Source organism: Aquila chrysaetos, chromosome 4, assembly GCF_900496995.4.
Source record: "Aquila chrysaetos chrysaetos chromosome 4, bAquChr1.4, whole genome shotgun sequence".
Lineage (NCBI taxonomy): Eukaryota > Metazoa > Chordata > Aves > Accipitriformes > Accipitridae > Aquila > Aquila chrysaetos.
The window spans coordinates 22,461,717-22,476,548 of NC_044007.1; the positions used below are offsets into that span (position 1 = coordinate 22,461,717).

General features: G+C 36.6%; 1 protein-coding gene across 1 annotated transcript in view; it reads right to left on the minus strand.

Annotated features, from left to right (window-relative positions):
- DCAF13 (DDB1 and CUL4 associated factor 13) overlaps positions 1-14,832 on the minus strand; it is a 27,888-nt gene continuing 13,056 nt past the window's right edge. The window contains exons 8-11 of the mRNA XM_030010997.2: positions 13,555-13,719; positions 10,083-10,218; positions 1,491-1,654; positions 1-618 (exon numbers count right to left, since the gene is read on the minus strand). Of these exons, the coding sequence (XP_029866857.1) occupies positions 531-618; positions 1,491-1,654; positions 10,083-10,218; positions 13,555-13,719 (553 nt within the window). The 3' untranslated portion in view covers positions 1-530. The remainder of the gene's footprint in view (positions 619-1,490; positions 1,655-10,082; positions 10,219-13,554; positions 13,720-14,832) is intronic.

A 14,832-nucleotide genomic window follows, 5' to 3' on the forward strand; every position in this document is an offset into this window, starting at 1 on the left:
TTAAGGTCACTTGTTTACTTTATTAGATTTGTTCAAAAAAAAAAAAAAAAAAAAAACCAACCCAAAAAAACCCCAAAACCAACAAACCCCAAGCCCAGAACTAAACAGCATAAGGATAACTGCTTTTATAACTCTGTATGGAACAAAGTTTTTTTGCCTCTGACAAACCTGAATCTATTTTATCCTTCTTTGGTAGTAATGGTACCAATGAATAGGACTGGAACTACAGATGTCTTCCACCAACTACCAAGTTATCTGCTTATGTCAAAAGGGCCAAACCCCACTGCAATACACAGCGTTGGGCCAGTAATATCAGACAGGCAAACGGCAATAAAAGATTACAGGGCCAATTCTTATGACTACCCAAAGCAGACAATGACTTGAGAAATCAGAGCATGTGTATACTTGGAAGAAAAGCCACATTTCTGGAGCCATATGCTGTCTTACTAATGTCCATCAAATTTTTTACAGTGGACTCATTTAATAGTGACATTTTCTTTCATTGTGACGTTTTGTACACGTGAAAACAATTACTTCACTACCGCCACAATATGTTTCTTCCTCTCTGACACAAATGGCATAGATCCTGGTTTGCTGTGCTTACGACGATTCAGTTCCCTAGAAACAAAAAACAGAAAAATGAAGTTCAGTAGTCAGCACAAAGATTTAACAAATACTAGCTTCCTCCTAAAGCTAGTAATGAAGATATCCTAGAATTTAAAAAAATAAAAAAAAATTAAGAATTGCTCTGCTTTTATTAATCAAAAGCCAAGTACTTCCTCCTTTGAGAAGAAGGATTGTCCCTTTGAAAAATAACTTTAAAATTGGCTAATTTAGAAAAGTTTCAAATCAAGCTTGTTCTTTGGAGCTCAGCTTACTTGGTTTTCATGTCAACAGGATTAGATTCTCAAGTTTGTAGAGTCTTCCAGCTGAGACAGATGACTAAAACCCGCCACTTCTTGGTTTTAGTGTTAATTTAATGGCTACAATGTATGCCACCTAGAAAGTATACTCCTAGAAATTCCAATGTGGCAATGATCCAGGTGATGGAAAACACTCATCCTTGAGTCTAGCATTAAAAAAAAAACAAACCAAAAAACCCCAAACCCAGCCCACAAAAAACCAAAACAAAACCAAAAATCCTCCACACACCCAAAACAGCCCCTTCTGTTTCCATTGCAATGTTGCATCATACCATGCTTAACACAGCATTGTGGCTCTTTCCAACATCGTATTTGCTCCCATTTCTTCAGTGTACTTTTGGGAAGCAGCCAGTTCTCACTGATACTGGCACTTATCTGCATTTTGCTTATAATCAGAGGTTAATCAATCCAGTAGTTCATGATCACTTATTCAGATGTTAAAAGTAGCTCATACTTGTTCCTCCCACACACTGTAGCTCTATCACTCCCATACATTGCTGCTATGGCACTGCAGTGATGCATTTTATTAAGATCAAGAGAAAACAAAGCCAGAAGAGGAAGACATACTTTCGCCGACGAGCTTCTCTCATGATACGTTGCTCCTTGATTTGGCAAAATATACTTTTAGGCAAGTGACGGTGTTGAGCTATGCGTCTGATCTGCGGGTGATACTGGAACTTCTCCTTCAGCTTCTGATTGTAATTCATAGCTGCCTTCTCTCGTGGTGCAAGCTATTGGGAAAACAACACAGACAAGCATGGTGTAAAAGAACAGGGATTCAGCTGTCACGATTTTCTCTACAAAACAAAATTTTAACTTTTAATTCAAATGGCTTTCTTCTAGCAAATGGCTGTAGCCACAGGAACTTCAGAATTAGGGCAGATTAGTACTAAAAACCTACAATTTCAACAACACCCCAAACACAAAACATTATCACAGTTTCAAAGTTCAGTGAAGTAACTGAATTTACTCACTGAAAATCAGATTTTAATGTGCTGTAGAGAAAGAAGAGAGAATAGAAGTAGCTGACAGTAAAACCTCTTTGATCAGAGTCTGCCTGCTTTCCTAATGTCTGATGACGATCAACTTTTGCTGTGAAACAAAGATTTGTAGGCATTCTAATCACAGTACAAATGCTATAAATGAATTGTCTTCACGAACAGCTTTACAGACAGCTCTTTAGGTGGCCTATATCTTACCCAGCACCTTGATCCGTTAGGAAACACAGGGCGTGTATCAGATTTCAAGCATTAGCTTGACCATATTGCACACAGGGAGTTCCAACTTTCATCACACAGCTAAAAATATCTTAGTATCACAAACACATGAAATACAGGTGAGCTAGCATTACCACAAAAGTCTTTAATTTTATCCATGTTTAAAATTATGTCTGAGCTACCATTAACAACACTGAAAGTGAGAAATGCCTTTTCCTGACAGCTGACCTACAGAGGATATATTTTTTTTCAACTAGGCATGTTTCCTTTGGTCCTAATGCTTATTTATCAAAAGGAAAAAAAAAAAAAAAAATCTGTGTGTGCTATCTTTATGTTTAAAGCATGCACTGCTTCATGAGGAATATCAGTCTCTATGTATTTTGGATTTGTTCTCGTCTCTGGGAATTGCAGTTGCATTTCAGTCTAGTGAGCTTTCATATAAACAGAAAATCTGTTAAATATTGACAGTGGATAATCCTACCCTCCTCCTCTTACCCTCCCGCCCAAAACACGCTCTAACTCCAATATTTCAGACATCTTAAAGCCCTCCATATTTTCAAACAAGCAGTGGCAAAAGTTTTTTGCCCTCCCACATTTATTTCACCAACTGCTACCTGCACCTAAAATATTAAAAGCAAAACAATAGTTCAGATAACTTCTATTTATTCAGCTTTGCAAATGACTTGGTTTCACTAATTTCTTACTTTCTCAAGAAAAAACAGAACCTGAGTTTCAGATGCTAACAAAAAAAAAAAAAAAAAAGGAGTAACAAACCCAGCAATTTTATTACACACAAAAATTTGGAAATTCCACCTACAGGATTATGAAACATGCTTTTTTCCCCTTTGAAATCAGCAGTTGGCTATTTCTTCTCCAGTCAGGAGGTCACTTCAATAGAAGTGACTTCTGTTAGAGTATTTAATGAATTCTGAAAAAATAGGTATCATACTCAGATAATTTTGGTCCAAAATACCATTAATGGTCTGAAAGCAAGTATTAATAAAACATATGGCAAAGGAGTTTCTCCTCTGGGACGATAAAGAAACCAGGTACCAGATGCAGAATTGCTCATCACTCAGAAAATTCTTATTCGGGCATCAGAGATACATAATGCTCTTAACCTCTGTTTCTCCACACCGTCTTATTTGTAAAAACCAAACCCTTCTGCTTTACTTATATTTATCATGACCTCTCAAATTGCAAGTGAGTAAATTTTACAATCTTAACCCACGAAAACTACACCCCCACACCGTTTACCGAAATTCCTTCTACTGAGCCAGCCTGAATAGCTGATTCACTCTCAATAAATCCCAGGTGTTCCCACTCAGCAGAAAACTGCCAACATAATCCAAATTAAAGAGCTTTTATTTTAATTAAATGCAATGATTTTCCTTTAATTTAAGAAGAGCAAATTGCTGCCGATTTAGTATAACCTTGATGATTCTACAGACAAGAGGTGAATCTGTAAATTAAAGATACATCCAGGATATCTTATTTAAAAAATTAATATAGATTAAGAGGTGGTTATGTTTGAGTCCGATTCCATTTTTACATGTAATGTGGTATATAGAAAGGCACGGAGCTGGTGACTTTCCATCCAACTACCGAATGCCAACACCCCATATACCAGGCTGTGCTAAGTGCACCCTCATCTACATGATGGTAAAAGAAGATTTTGCAGTAATGACAAGTTTCTGTCTATTTATGAGATAGCAGATAGCTAAGAAAGCACACTGCAATAATACACTGAATTCCAACCTCTCTTGCAAGTCGTTTTAGAAAGGTCACCATAAACAGCTGAAGAGCACAGCATTAGTCCCCATTCTGTTTTGAGCTGCAGAAGATGCCGTAAACACAGCATGATTTAGCAGGATTAGAGATTTTGTTTATAGGGACTAGAACACTCTACAATATAATAAATTAGGATTTATATGACATCATGAGTGGAAGACATGCTCAAAGATGACATATGACCCTTTCTTCATACATTCCAAAAGTGAACATGCAACTTCCTTCCTATATAAGGGAAATAGAAATTATGTGGCAGAAAGACAGCTGATTTGGGCCATTACCACAGCAGTACTTCACAGCAAATACCTAGAGTGAAAAAGGGGGGAAAAAGAACTCTAAAATGCAACCAAGTTGACAGCAATAGGAAAATATGTCCTCAAGTAAACTGCCTATGCCTCTCTCCTTCCTTCCAGATGACAGAGGCTGGTTATTCTTCCCACATAAGCAGAAGGAAGGTAAGCATTTTTCCAGAGCCCTGATTGAAGAGCTAAAACCACCTTTAACAAAAAATTCTCCTTTTAAAGAGGGCTGTATTTGTACTGTGCAGTATTTAAAACTCCACACTACTAGACTCTTGTAATTCATCATGAGAATATGAAATGGCTGTTTATCTATCCTGTCCAGCTTGGCCTTCTAGGTTAGGGCAGACAGAGCACAGATGCAACATATTTTTAGAATGCAAACAGTTTTCTACGCTGTAGCTTGTCTCTATTTTTTTTTTCCATTGCTCTGCTGAAAACACCTTTCTAAATTTACTGCTATGAAGTTTATTACTCATTGTTTCCTTGAACCAAAAACTTACAGCTTCTTTACATCTAAATGGATGACAAAAAAAAGAAAGGTACTGTAGATATTAAGAGCACAAAGTCATAGCTAAAGGGATGAAGTTACATGTGCATTGAATCACAAACCCAAAATCACTACAAAAAGAATGCCGTGTCACACAGTATCTGGTACTGCTTGTTATCAGCCTTATCTCACAAAATGGAACTGTATACTAGAAACAGACTGAAAGGACATACAACTACTTAGACAGTTGTGATGCACTCCTCCTAACACACTTTGCTAGATCAAAACCAAAACTTGTAACTGTGTCCTGGTTTCGGCTGGGATAAAATTAATTTTCTTCCTAGTAGCTGGTATAAAGTTGTTTTGGATTTAGTATGAGAATAATGTTGGTAACACACTGATGTTTTCAGTTGTTGCTAAGCGGTCTTTAGACTAAGTCAAGGATTTTTCAGCTTCTCACGCCCAGCCAGCAAGAAGGCTGGAGGGGCACAAGAAGTTGGGAGGGGACACAGCCAGGGCAGCTGACCCAAACTGGCCAAAGGGGTATTCCACACCATGTGATGTCATGCCCAGTATATAAACTGGGGGGAGTTGGCCTGGGGTGCAGATCGCTGCTCGGGAACTAACTGGGCATCGGCTGGTAAGTGGTGAGCAATTGCATTGTGCATCACTTGTCTTTCTTGGGTTATATTTCATTCTCTTTTTGTTATTTTCCTTTTCATTATTATATTTTATTTCAATTATTAAACTGTTCTTATCTCGACCCACGAGTTTTACTTGTTTTCGATTCTCCTCCCCATCCCACTGGGGGTGGGGGGAGGAGTGAGTGAGCAGCTGCGTGGTGCTTAGTTGCTGGCTGGGGTTAAACCACGACAAACTGCACTTTCTCCTATCTCTTTCAGTCCTTAATAAAAAGCTGTTATTTCTGCACCTTGTAAGAAAGCAGCAAACCTATGCTCCTCTACTGTTACATTCACTCCTCACACGTATCACACTTACTGAAACGCAAATCATTCCCAAGCAGAAAGTGCTCTGTTCTAATTCTTAACTACTTTGGAAATTTAACAGAGCCAAAATTTGCAGCGGTTACTCACAGAAGTGACATTACTAAGCATTTACACTCTAAGAACTGCAGGTGTAGATTTTTTTATAATGTGTCAGTAGACTGAAGAACAATACAGCTTTCTGAAGTTTTACTGATGGTTCATTGCTTTCACTACAATTAAAAAAAACCCAATCTATCCCTCTCTGTATTAATTAGATTCTTAGATTCATCCTCTTTTCCTCAACAGCCAAAACCATTTACCTTTTCAGAAATCCTAAACCTCTCCAAGAACACAGGTACAGAAGCCTCAAACATACTTAACATGTCATATTTTATGTACTGTATTTGAACAGAATGGAGTATCTTGAAAGTCTTGTTTAACTGAGTCTTTTGCTTCTGGACATGCAAAGCCAGATGTTTACTGCTTTAAAAATAACATCTGTTAAGTCCTATTTAATAATAATTATTTATTATTTAATCAACTTTTACTAAAAAAACTAAACATTGCAAGTTATTTTAAAGCAAATTCTGCTGTAGCTGCAACAGAGAGATTTGGGTTTTGTTACCCCTATATAAAACCCACGCAGACTTAATTGTCAGTGGAGTGGAGACACAGCATGGCTCTGGCTCCTCCAGAGACTTTTATTCTTACTTTAATGTTTCACTGATTTTGAATAATGAGTGTGATGCCAAATACATTAAAAACCAAAAGAAACATGCATGTCAGAACTGATGACTGCTAGGGTAGCCACAGTTCAGAAAGTACAACTTTCCAACTGGATAAATGTTCACCAGTCACAACGTAAGTACTATATATTCACTATAACTTCCTTGGAATCCAGCAACGCTAAAAACAAGACTAAGTACTCACCAAAATAAAAAAATAGTTGATTACCATTTTTCTTTCTCTTTCAGGACGCTGGTTTCCATGCACCCCCACCCCAAAAATATCCATCTTAAAATACAATGTATTACAAGATGTTAGCATTATATCAGAAATACAGTGACCTTTGGATGAGTCATTCAATCAAATCTTCTCAGCAAAGAAAAATAGCAGACCAAGCAACTAAGCATTTAAGACATATTCTGACACTTCTGACAGAATTACTGAATGTTCAGCTTTGAATATTCAAAATGTTCAAAAAATAGCCACAGACTATGGAGGAACTGGACATTTATAAAATGAGCAAGCATATGTCTATGAAGATAAGAACACCAATCCTCTAAAAATGAAGAAGCAGGTACTGAAGAAAAACAGTGGAACCTGATAAATAGCCATTAACAGTTGCAGTGTTAAGTATCACAGGAACTACCAGGTTGGATCAAACAAGGATTGGCACAGTTGCCTGAATCCAAGCAACATTTCCAAGGTATATCCAAGAACATGATAAGACATAAAGGTTCCACTCTTAAGTCCTATTAGCAAGAATAATTCTCTAAACATCTGAAAAATAAAATTTCATTGTGCTTGTAAAAAAATTTTTTTAACAAAACTACAGCAGCTTCAGACAGTTACTAATTTAATACCCAAATTCTGTGTCTTGCTAAATTCAAGGCTTCAACAGCATCATGCTTGAACACATTTCCACACAAGACATGAGGATGTGAAACATTATCTCTTCTTATTACAGCATAATTCTTTACAAGTTCATTAGCATCATCCATGTGAAATGACAGCAGTTTTTGTACATAATTCACTATGCCCCTTGTAAGTTCTTCCTGTATTCCTAGATTTTGCTTTCTTAAGATGTCTTTTGATGTTGCAAGGTGGGTTTTTTAAGATAGAATGACAAGTTTTGTATTATACATGATGGGATGATTTTCATTTCTGATAGTAAAAAAAACCCAAACAAAAAACAAAACAACAAAAAAACCCAACACAAAACAAAAAAAAAACAAACAAAAAAAATCAAACAAAAAACCCCACATGCCACTTGACCTGTGTGTTATAGCTAGCTATTGAGGTAGTTGTCTTGGGAGCTACAGCCAAAGAGCTTTGACAGAAATGCTTACAAACCCTTACATGCACGCATGCTACAAAAGCTGTATTTGTATGATCCCACCACAGCAGAACTGAATCATATGTGCAGCCTCCAAAAGGCACGTCAAGCAGCAACACTGTACTTACAAACAGGAAAAAAAAAGGACAGGCTATTTTATGTAGGATTCACTGTCAGATCAAGAACACGAGTACTGATGTGGAGACCATATCCAATACCTGATAGTCATAACTGGTAGTGCCTTTTTTAGGCCCATCCATGGCCAGTTTTCACTGATGCAAATACTACAGAAAAGAGCAGAATGTCATTTACCACTCTACATTTTGAATACTTAAACAATAGCTAAGTTGTCCTTTTGGTATGTAATATTTCTACAATGCAGGACTCTTTGGGTTTGACTATTACTTCCCAGAGCCAAGTTTCCTTACTCTTTCATAAGAAAAGGAGCCAATGCCATCTAGTAGTCAATAGAGTGAATTTTCTGTTCATACCTGAAAACATTAGGAATCATTCTACATGAAAATGGTATTTTCGACACAGTTTTTACCCACTTGTCCTTCACACAAAGGCCACAGAGTAAAGATGCATGCCAAAAATACCAGACAATTTTGTTACAGAGCAGCACCTTAGAGAGAGACAGCATGCTCTCTCACTAAGAATATAGTGAATAAAGAGAGAAAATTTCAGTTAATATTGTAAAACAAGGTGAAAAGGGCATTGCCATGAGCATATGGCTACAACAATAGGAAAACAGGTGATATTTCTGCCCAACACCACAATTTCTATGCAAATTCAACATAAAAGTTACATCAAAAAGTAAAGTCTATAATGAGCTTTGCAGAGTCCTTGGAATTAGCAAGTACAGGACTGATATTTAAATGTTTGACTGAAGCACTACATGGGAAAATTCCAAGAATCAATTAGAACAGAAAAAAAAAAAAGTCACCCTCAACAAAAAAGAAAGAGTTATTCCTTTAAAGAAATTAAACTTAAATAGCAGTTTGCAAATACTGTACAAGCTACAAAGTTGTGGGGTTTTTTCATCTATAGGTCTATAGCAAAGATGAGAAAAATAATAGGACTTCCAAATACCTATGGTGGGCCATGGCTAAAGATATACATGGTGTTTTAGCTCTGCTACTCCATATCCAGTGCTTCACAGTGTGCAACAGTGCACGAATTATCCCATTCCACATTGTAGCCCTAAGTACTCCTACCACTCCCATTCACCTGCCACCTCTCCCAGCTCCACTCCACTCCCCTTCTACGCAGATACTATTGCTTGATGGAGCTTCAGGTAACCACAAGCAGTCCTAGACATAACTATGCAATAGATCCATCCCCGTAACTGTACAATGTTCTTCCCTGAATCACAGCTTTCCTTTCCGCCCTCCTCAATCTTTCACAAGATCAAGTAGAAATTCCCCCAAGCATTATTTGACAGCTATGCTGATGGGCTCAGAAAAAGCAATGTAAGCACCTCCAAAATATCGTAACAATATAAAGCTACAAAAAGGGATTACTCCCAGCGGCCAAAGTGTCAAATTCATTCTCCAAAGTCATTCAATACTTTAATACAACTGTGCAGATGAATATATGCAAGTGGTAACTGTAATAGAATATTTTGGCTTTGTCTATACATAAACATTTGAACAAGGGTAACTGAAAAGACATGTATCTAATTAGACTGATGTCTGTTTCTACTAGGAACACTTCAACCAAACTGGCTTACATTGAATTAAACGGACTTCAGACACCACGCTAGTTTGCCCACTCAATATCTGAGAGTTATATAGGTTAATGACAATCTCACTCACACATTGGTGCAAATGGTCTATTTTACAACACATACGCTTATCAGAGTATGAACTGCACGTGAACCAATAGCATGCCAGTCAAAATTTTTAAAAGTAGTAACCCTGAGCTTCAGTAGAATGACCTAGATATGGCAAACCAGAATTTATTGCTTTTTCTCTAGTGCAAAGGGATGAATTCTCACCTGTAGCACCCAGGTAAAAACTCTAATCTAGTTTAGTTAGAACTGATGATTATTGTTAACATTAAACAAGACCCAAAAAAAGTCACCTTGTGTAGCAATAATGAGGCATGTAATTTTATTATTATTAGAAGCTGCAGTGAATGCAGTGAGCTATACTGTGCATGTCAGTTTTCAAATTAAATACAAATGTCAAACTACAATTTTATATTTTCCCTTTACAAACAAGTTTTTAGAAGTTGAATAGGCTAACCAGTTGTAATAACAACAAACCCCAAACATCTTGCCTTGTGATAACAAAAAGCAAAATGCAACTCTTACCACTCCCAGTTTTTCAGAAGCATTAGCTTTCCACAGACGAATATTCATCTCATCTGAGCCACACAGAATATATTTGTTATCTGAAGTCCATTTTACAGTGATGACGTGCTGCATTCGTTTTGTATGATATACCTCCCTAAACCAAAAAGAAACATTTTTAAATGATCTATCATCTCTTTTCCCACCAACATTACCTTTCAAATAGCAGAATGCATTCTGTTCAAGGCAGAATTTATTTTTTACTTTTTGTTGTTTGTTTTTTTCTTTTAAAAATCTGGCTTTTTTTAAACACCGTGCTGATCTTAAATCTAGAGAGAGAAAAATTCAAATAAAGTGTGATGGTTAGACTGATAAAGGACCGCCTAGGATGAGATGCTTTTTAAATAAGTGCTTTCATAGAAATAACAGTAAATAGCTAAAGAATAGCTAAAGAATGTTTTGCAAAACATGCCATGGGTATACAATATGGTATGTATACTGTTCCCAAAATAATTTTCATTAATATGCTGTTACAGCAGTCAAGCATTACAAAATCGGACTGCAGAAGAATGGGTGCCAAAGAATCTGACACCACCATTACGAACAAGAACAGTAAACAAACACCTCCAGCTGTCCATTTATGACATGGCAATGGATTGGCTACTCCTCATTGTGATTTCCCTCCTTTCCCCAAAAATGGACTTCCTTATTATTGTCTAAAGGACTCCTAAGAAAAATTTTAAAACCCTACAAACTCAAAGAAAAGTCTCTAGACCTGCAAACAAGAACTCAACAAGAAACATCAGTTAGTAGAAAAGGATTCAAAACAGCTGTGTGGCTATGAAGTGTAAACTACATTTAATTTCTGCAGATCAGACTCCTGCTCAGCAAGTGCTGGCACCTGTTGAAAAATGCTTCTACATGTTACATTTAAAGCAATATTTAAATGAAACTCTTACCTAATCTTCATTAAGTACATACCAAACAAGCAGAACAATATAATTCATAAAGCTATTCTTTTATTTCTGCTATAAAAATATAGGACTAAGTAGACTTTTCTGGTAATTTTAATTATTTATTAGCATTCTAAAGGTGAAGAGTAAGTAAGGCCTACTTGTTGTCCACTAATACTCCTTCTTTGGTATATCAGTCATGCACTGCAGCTTATAGACCATTCTCTTTCTTCTACCCAGTTATTTTTACAAGTAAAATCCAAGTAGTAACAGAAAGGAAATAGGGAAACACCACCTATTCAAAAGCCGTGGGAAAAACTAGGCTGGGGTTGAGCTGGAGTATTTGCGGGAAAAACAAAAAGTAATCAATATATCACCTTAAATAAGCTTTAATAAGCTTAACCACCTCTTGTAATTCACACTCAAGTGATACTCTACAAGAACAACCATGTGGAAGACTGAGCATGAGTACCTTTAGAAAACATTAATACTCACATCAGCTTTTTTCTGATGTTGATGTTTAATAGCACATGCGCACACACGCATTTTCATAAGCATCTCTATGTTTAGTTTCATTTTACTAGGTGGCTCAATAACAAAGCTTTTCTTCACCCACCTTTGGGGAACTAAGTACTTCTTTCCTTACTCTGAATTTTCAGCCTTTGCCTCTCCTGTTGCTGTCATCACAAGTTATAAATATTGTTCTTAGGGAAAGCAAAACCACAAAACATGGCCAAATAACCTGGATCTGTCATTTAAAAAATTCACAGACATCCAGTTCTGTTTACTAAAATTTTACTAAATTTATTCAACTTCATAATACATCTTATTTCTTATGGCTAATCAATTTCCTGATTTAAATTTTCATTTTAAAATAAAATAGAAAGCAATGGAAGTTAGGAGTTTTTCAGACTGGTGGGACATCAAAAGGCAAAACTGGAATACCATCAGGATCCTTGTTTACAGATACTTTTAACTGCCCTCAGTTTTCCGAGTGGGATCAGATCTTCCATTTGGTGACTTTTCTCCATTCCATGGGATTAATTTCAACTGTGCAATTCTGAAAAAGCCCAGCTTCTAAAGAATTTTAAGTGTCAGCTTACATGAGGCTTAGTTCTTCATTTGTAAGGCTCTTCCTCACTAGATTTACGGCCACCACCAGATGGGGGGAAAAAAGGGAGGACAAAGAGGAAAACTCCTTCCACGGGCCTTGGCAGCAATCTGGTATAATGTGGAATAAAGCCTTTTACTGTTGCATCATGAGGTCTGCAAACTTCCCCTCAATGATGTGCTTTAACTTTGTATATCACTACTTTTGTGAACACTACTACTCCATAGCAAGGAAAATCTGTAGAACACAGGAGCTGCTAACCATATTGTTTAATAACACAAGAATTAAATAAACCAAAACAAACCCACAAAGGAATTGCAATACCTAATTACATTTAAAATATTATTGCAAGACAGGAAGAAAATTAAAACTATCTGTAGATTAGATATAAAGGAAAATGTAAACAGTCCCTCTCAACCTTTAATGCAATATAGGAACATACAGTTATGTTGAATAATGCACACATAACTGCATCAAACAATAATTAAAATATACTCTGCCCCCAATCAATATTTCAACACTTCCACCCCCCAAAACCACGTAGAACTTGACCTAGTAGCAACTTTTTGGGGGGCTGAGGCTGGAGAGAGGAAGGCATCTAGGAGTAAAATAAAGTTAGAAATACGTAAAAAAAAAGGAAGAACTGACAAGAGAGAATAATGACGGCAGGTTTATGAAGAACAAATTATACCAGACAGATCTGATAACTTGCTTCAATTTTCATCAAACTGAAAAAAAAAGAAAAATAATAGCGACACAGTAGATCCAATCTGAACTTCAGCAAAATATTTAATACACTACCTTATGAAATCTTACATGAAAAACTAATTCAAACTGAATTGTATTCAAAGCATTGTCACATGAATCAAAACCTAGTTAACAAAATATGAACAAAAGGTAATAAGCGTACTGAAACAGATCACAAAATTGTCCCAAACTGATACTCAGGAATTCATAAAACAATGCTTTTCATGAAACGTCTTTAGCAATCATCCATATAGGATGAAGACAGTCCCTAGAAAACCAAATGCTACAATGTTGTAAGGCACTGCAAACTTAAGTGGTGACAGATACAGTACAAAGTGACCTAAAAACATGAAAGGTACATAGAGGGAAATAAAATGGGATTCATCTTAGTAAAATACATATGAGTACACCCAAGAACAATAATCCACACTAATTTTAATCCAAAACTGCTTAAGTACTGCTATCCATTAAGTAGAAGTTCTACTCTAATACACACTCCAGAATTATCTGTCAACTACATGAACTGTCAACTTCAAGTTACATAGAGAGTAAGATTTGAATATTCACAGGAAGTGAATGCCCCAATGAAAATGGTTAATGAATGAATTAAGAATTTTGAGGACTAAGGAGGGAGGTCACTGGAATGAATGACAGCAAGAGAGAAAGGTGTAAAATCACTCACCTGCTGTGACCTTTGTCTACAGGAAAAATGCGGACAGACTTATCAAAGCTGGCAGAGACAAATTCTTTCCCAGTGGGTGAATAATCCACATCAAGAACAGCAGACACATGATCCATATGCACCGTCACAGGTGATTCAAGATAGCGCATATCAAAAGTATATAGGCTTTAAAATAAATACACCACAGCTTAATATCTTAACAACTCCTAAGTAAATAATACATTTTTGCTGAACAGCTACTTTAATCATACATAAACCACACTTAAAGATAGATCCATATTGCAGAGGGAACTCTAAAACTGCTCGTAACACATGAAAAGAAAGAATGATGCATTGTTTAGGGCCTGAAAAAAGTTTATTAATCAGAAGCTTAACTTACTGGATCATACCTAGGTTTCTTGCTCACTGTCAAAGAACAGATAGTCTCCACTATTCCCTTCATCATCTGTTCATGGGTCACTGACCAAACCTATTTCTCCAACCACCACACTGTCCTCATTTACTCCATCTGCAGATATAAGTATATAACCTGAACTTGGACAACCACCTCTGAATCATTACGACAAGCCTATCAATTCTGCAAGGCTTCTAAATATTCCCATATTGGGAACTCCTAGTAACTCAGAGTCTATGGTCAAGTTCCCATTTGGCTGGCACCCTTTCCTACCGCCTAATTGTCTTTAGGCCAGACAACGTAGAAGTCCAAGGAAAGCTTGGTCCTTCAATATACATGGAGATACTAGTTCAGAAGAGCACACTACCTGTAGAAAAGCATTACATTAAAAATAAACATACAGCTGCTGAACCACAGCTGGTTTGCTCTTAAGCACTTCGAAGCTCACATGAGGTCTACCTGTACTCCCTTTGAATCACCAAGCCCAGTGATACATAGCAAGGCATAAAAACTGAGTAGATCATTAATTTGCCTAGTGCCAATAAGCAAGGGTGCTTTACAGACAAAGCATTTAATGAAACCTGCTCAAGGCATACTATTTAGTAGAACTGCTATATTAAAAATTTGTAATTTAACAGATTTCTCACCCTCCTTGCTGCAGATGAATGCATAACTGGAATTAATTCAATGTCTCTTATTCAATAGTTTACTGGCAACTATTGCTTTTTCCCTCTAAATTCCCCAAGAAAAAGTACGCTAGCATCATATTCAAAACCGCTACTCCCTATAATCAGCTAACGCTCGCATGTGCGTTGTTGAGATATGTATTTGCCATTGCACTTATATGAATTGCTTTAGTTTGCAAGATGACAGTTGCCCCTGAC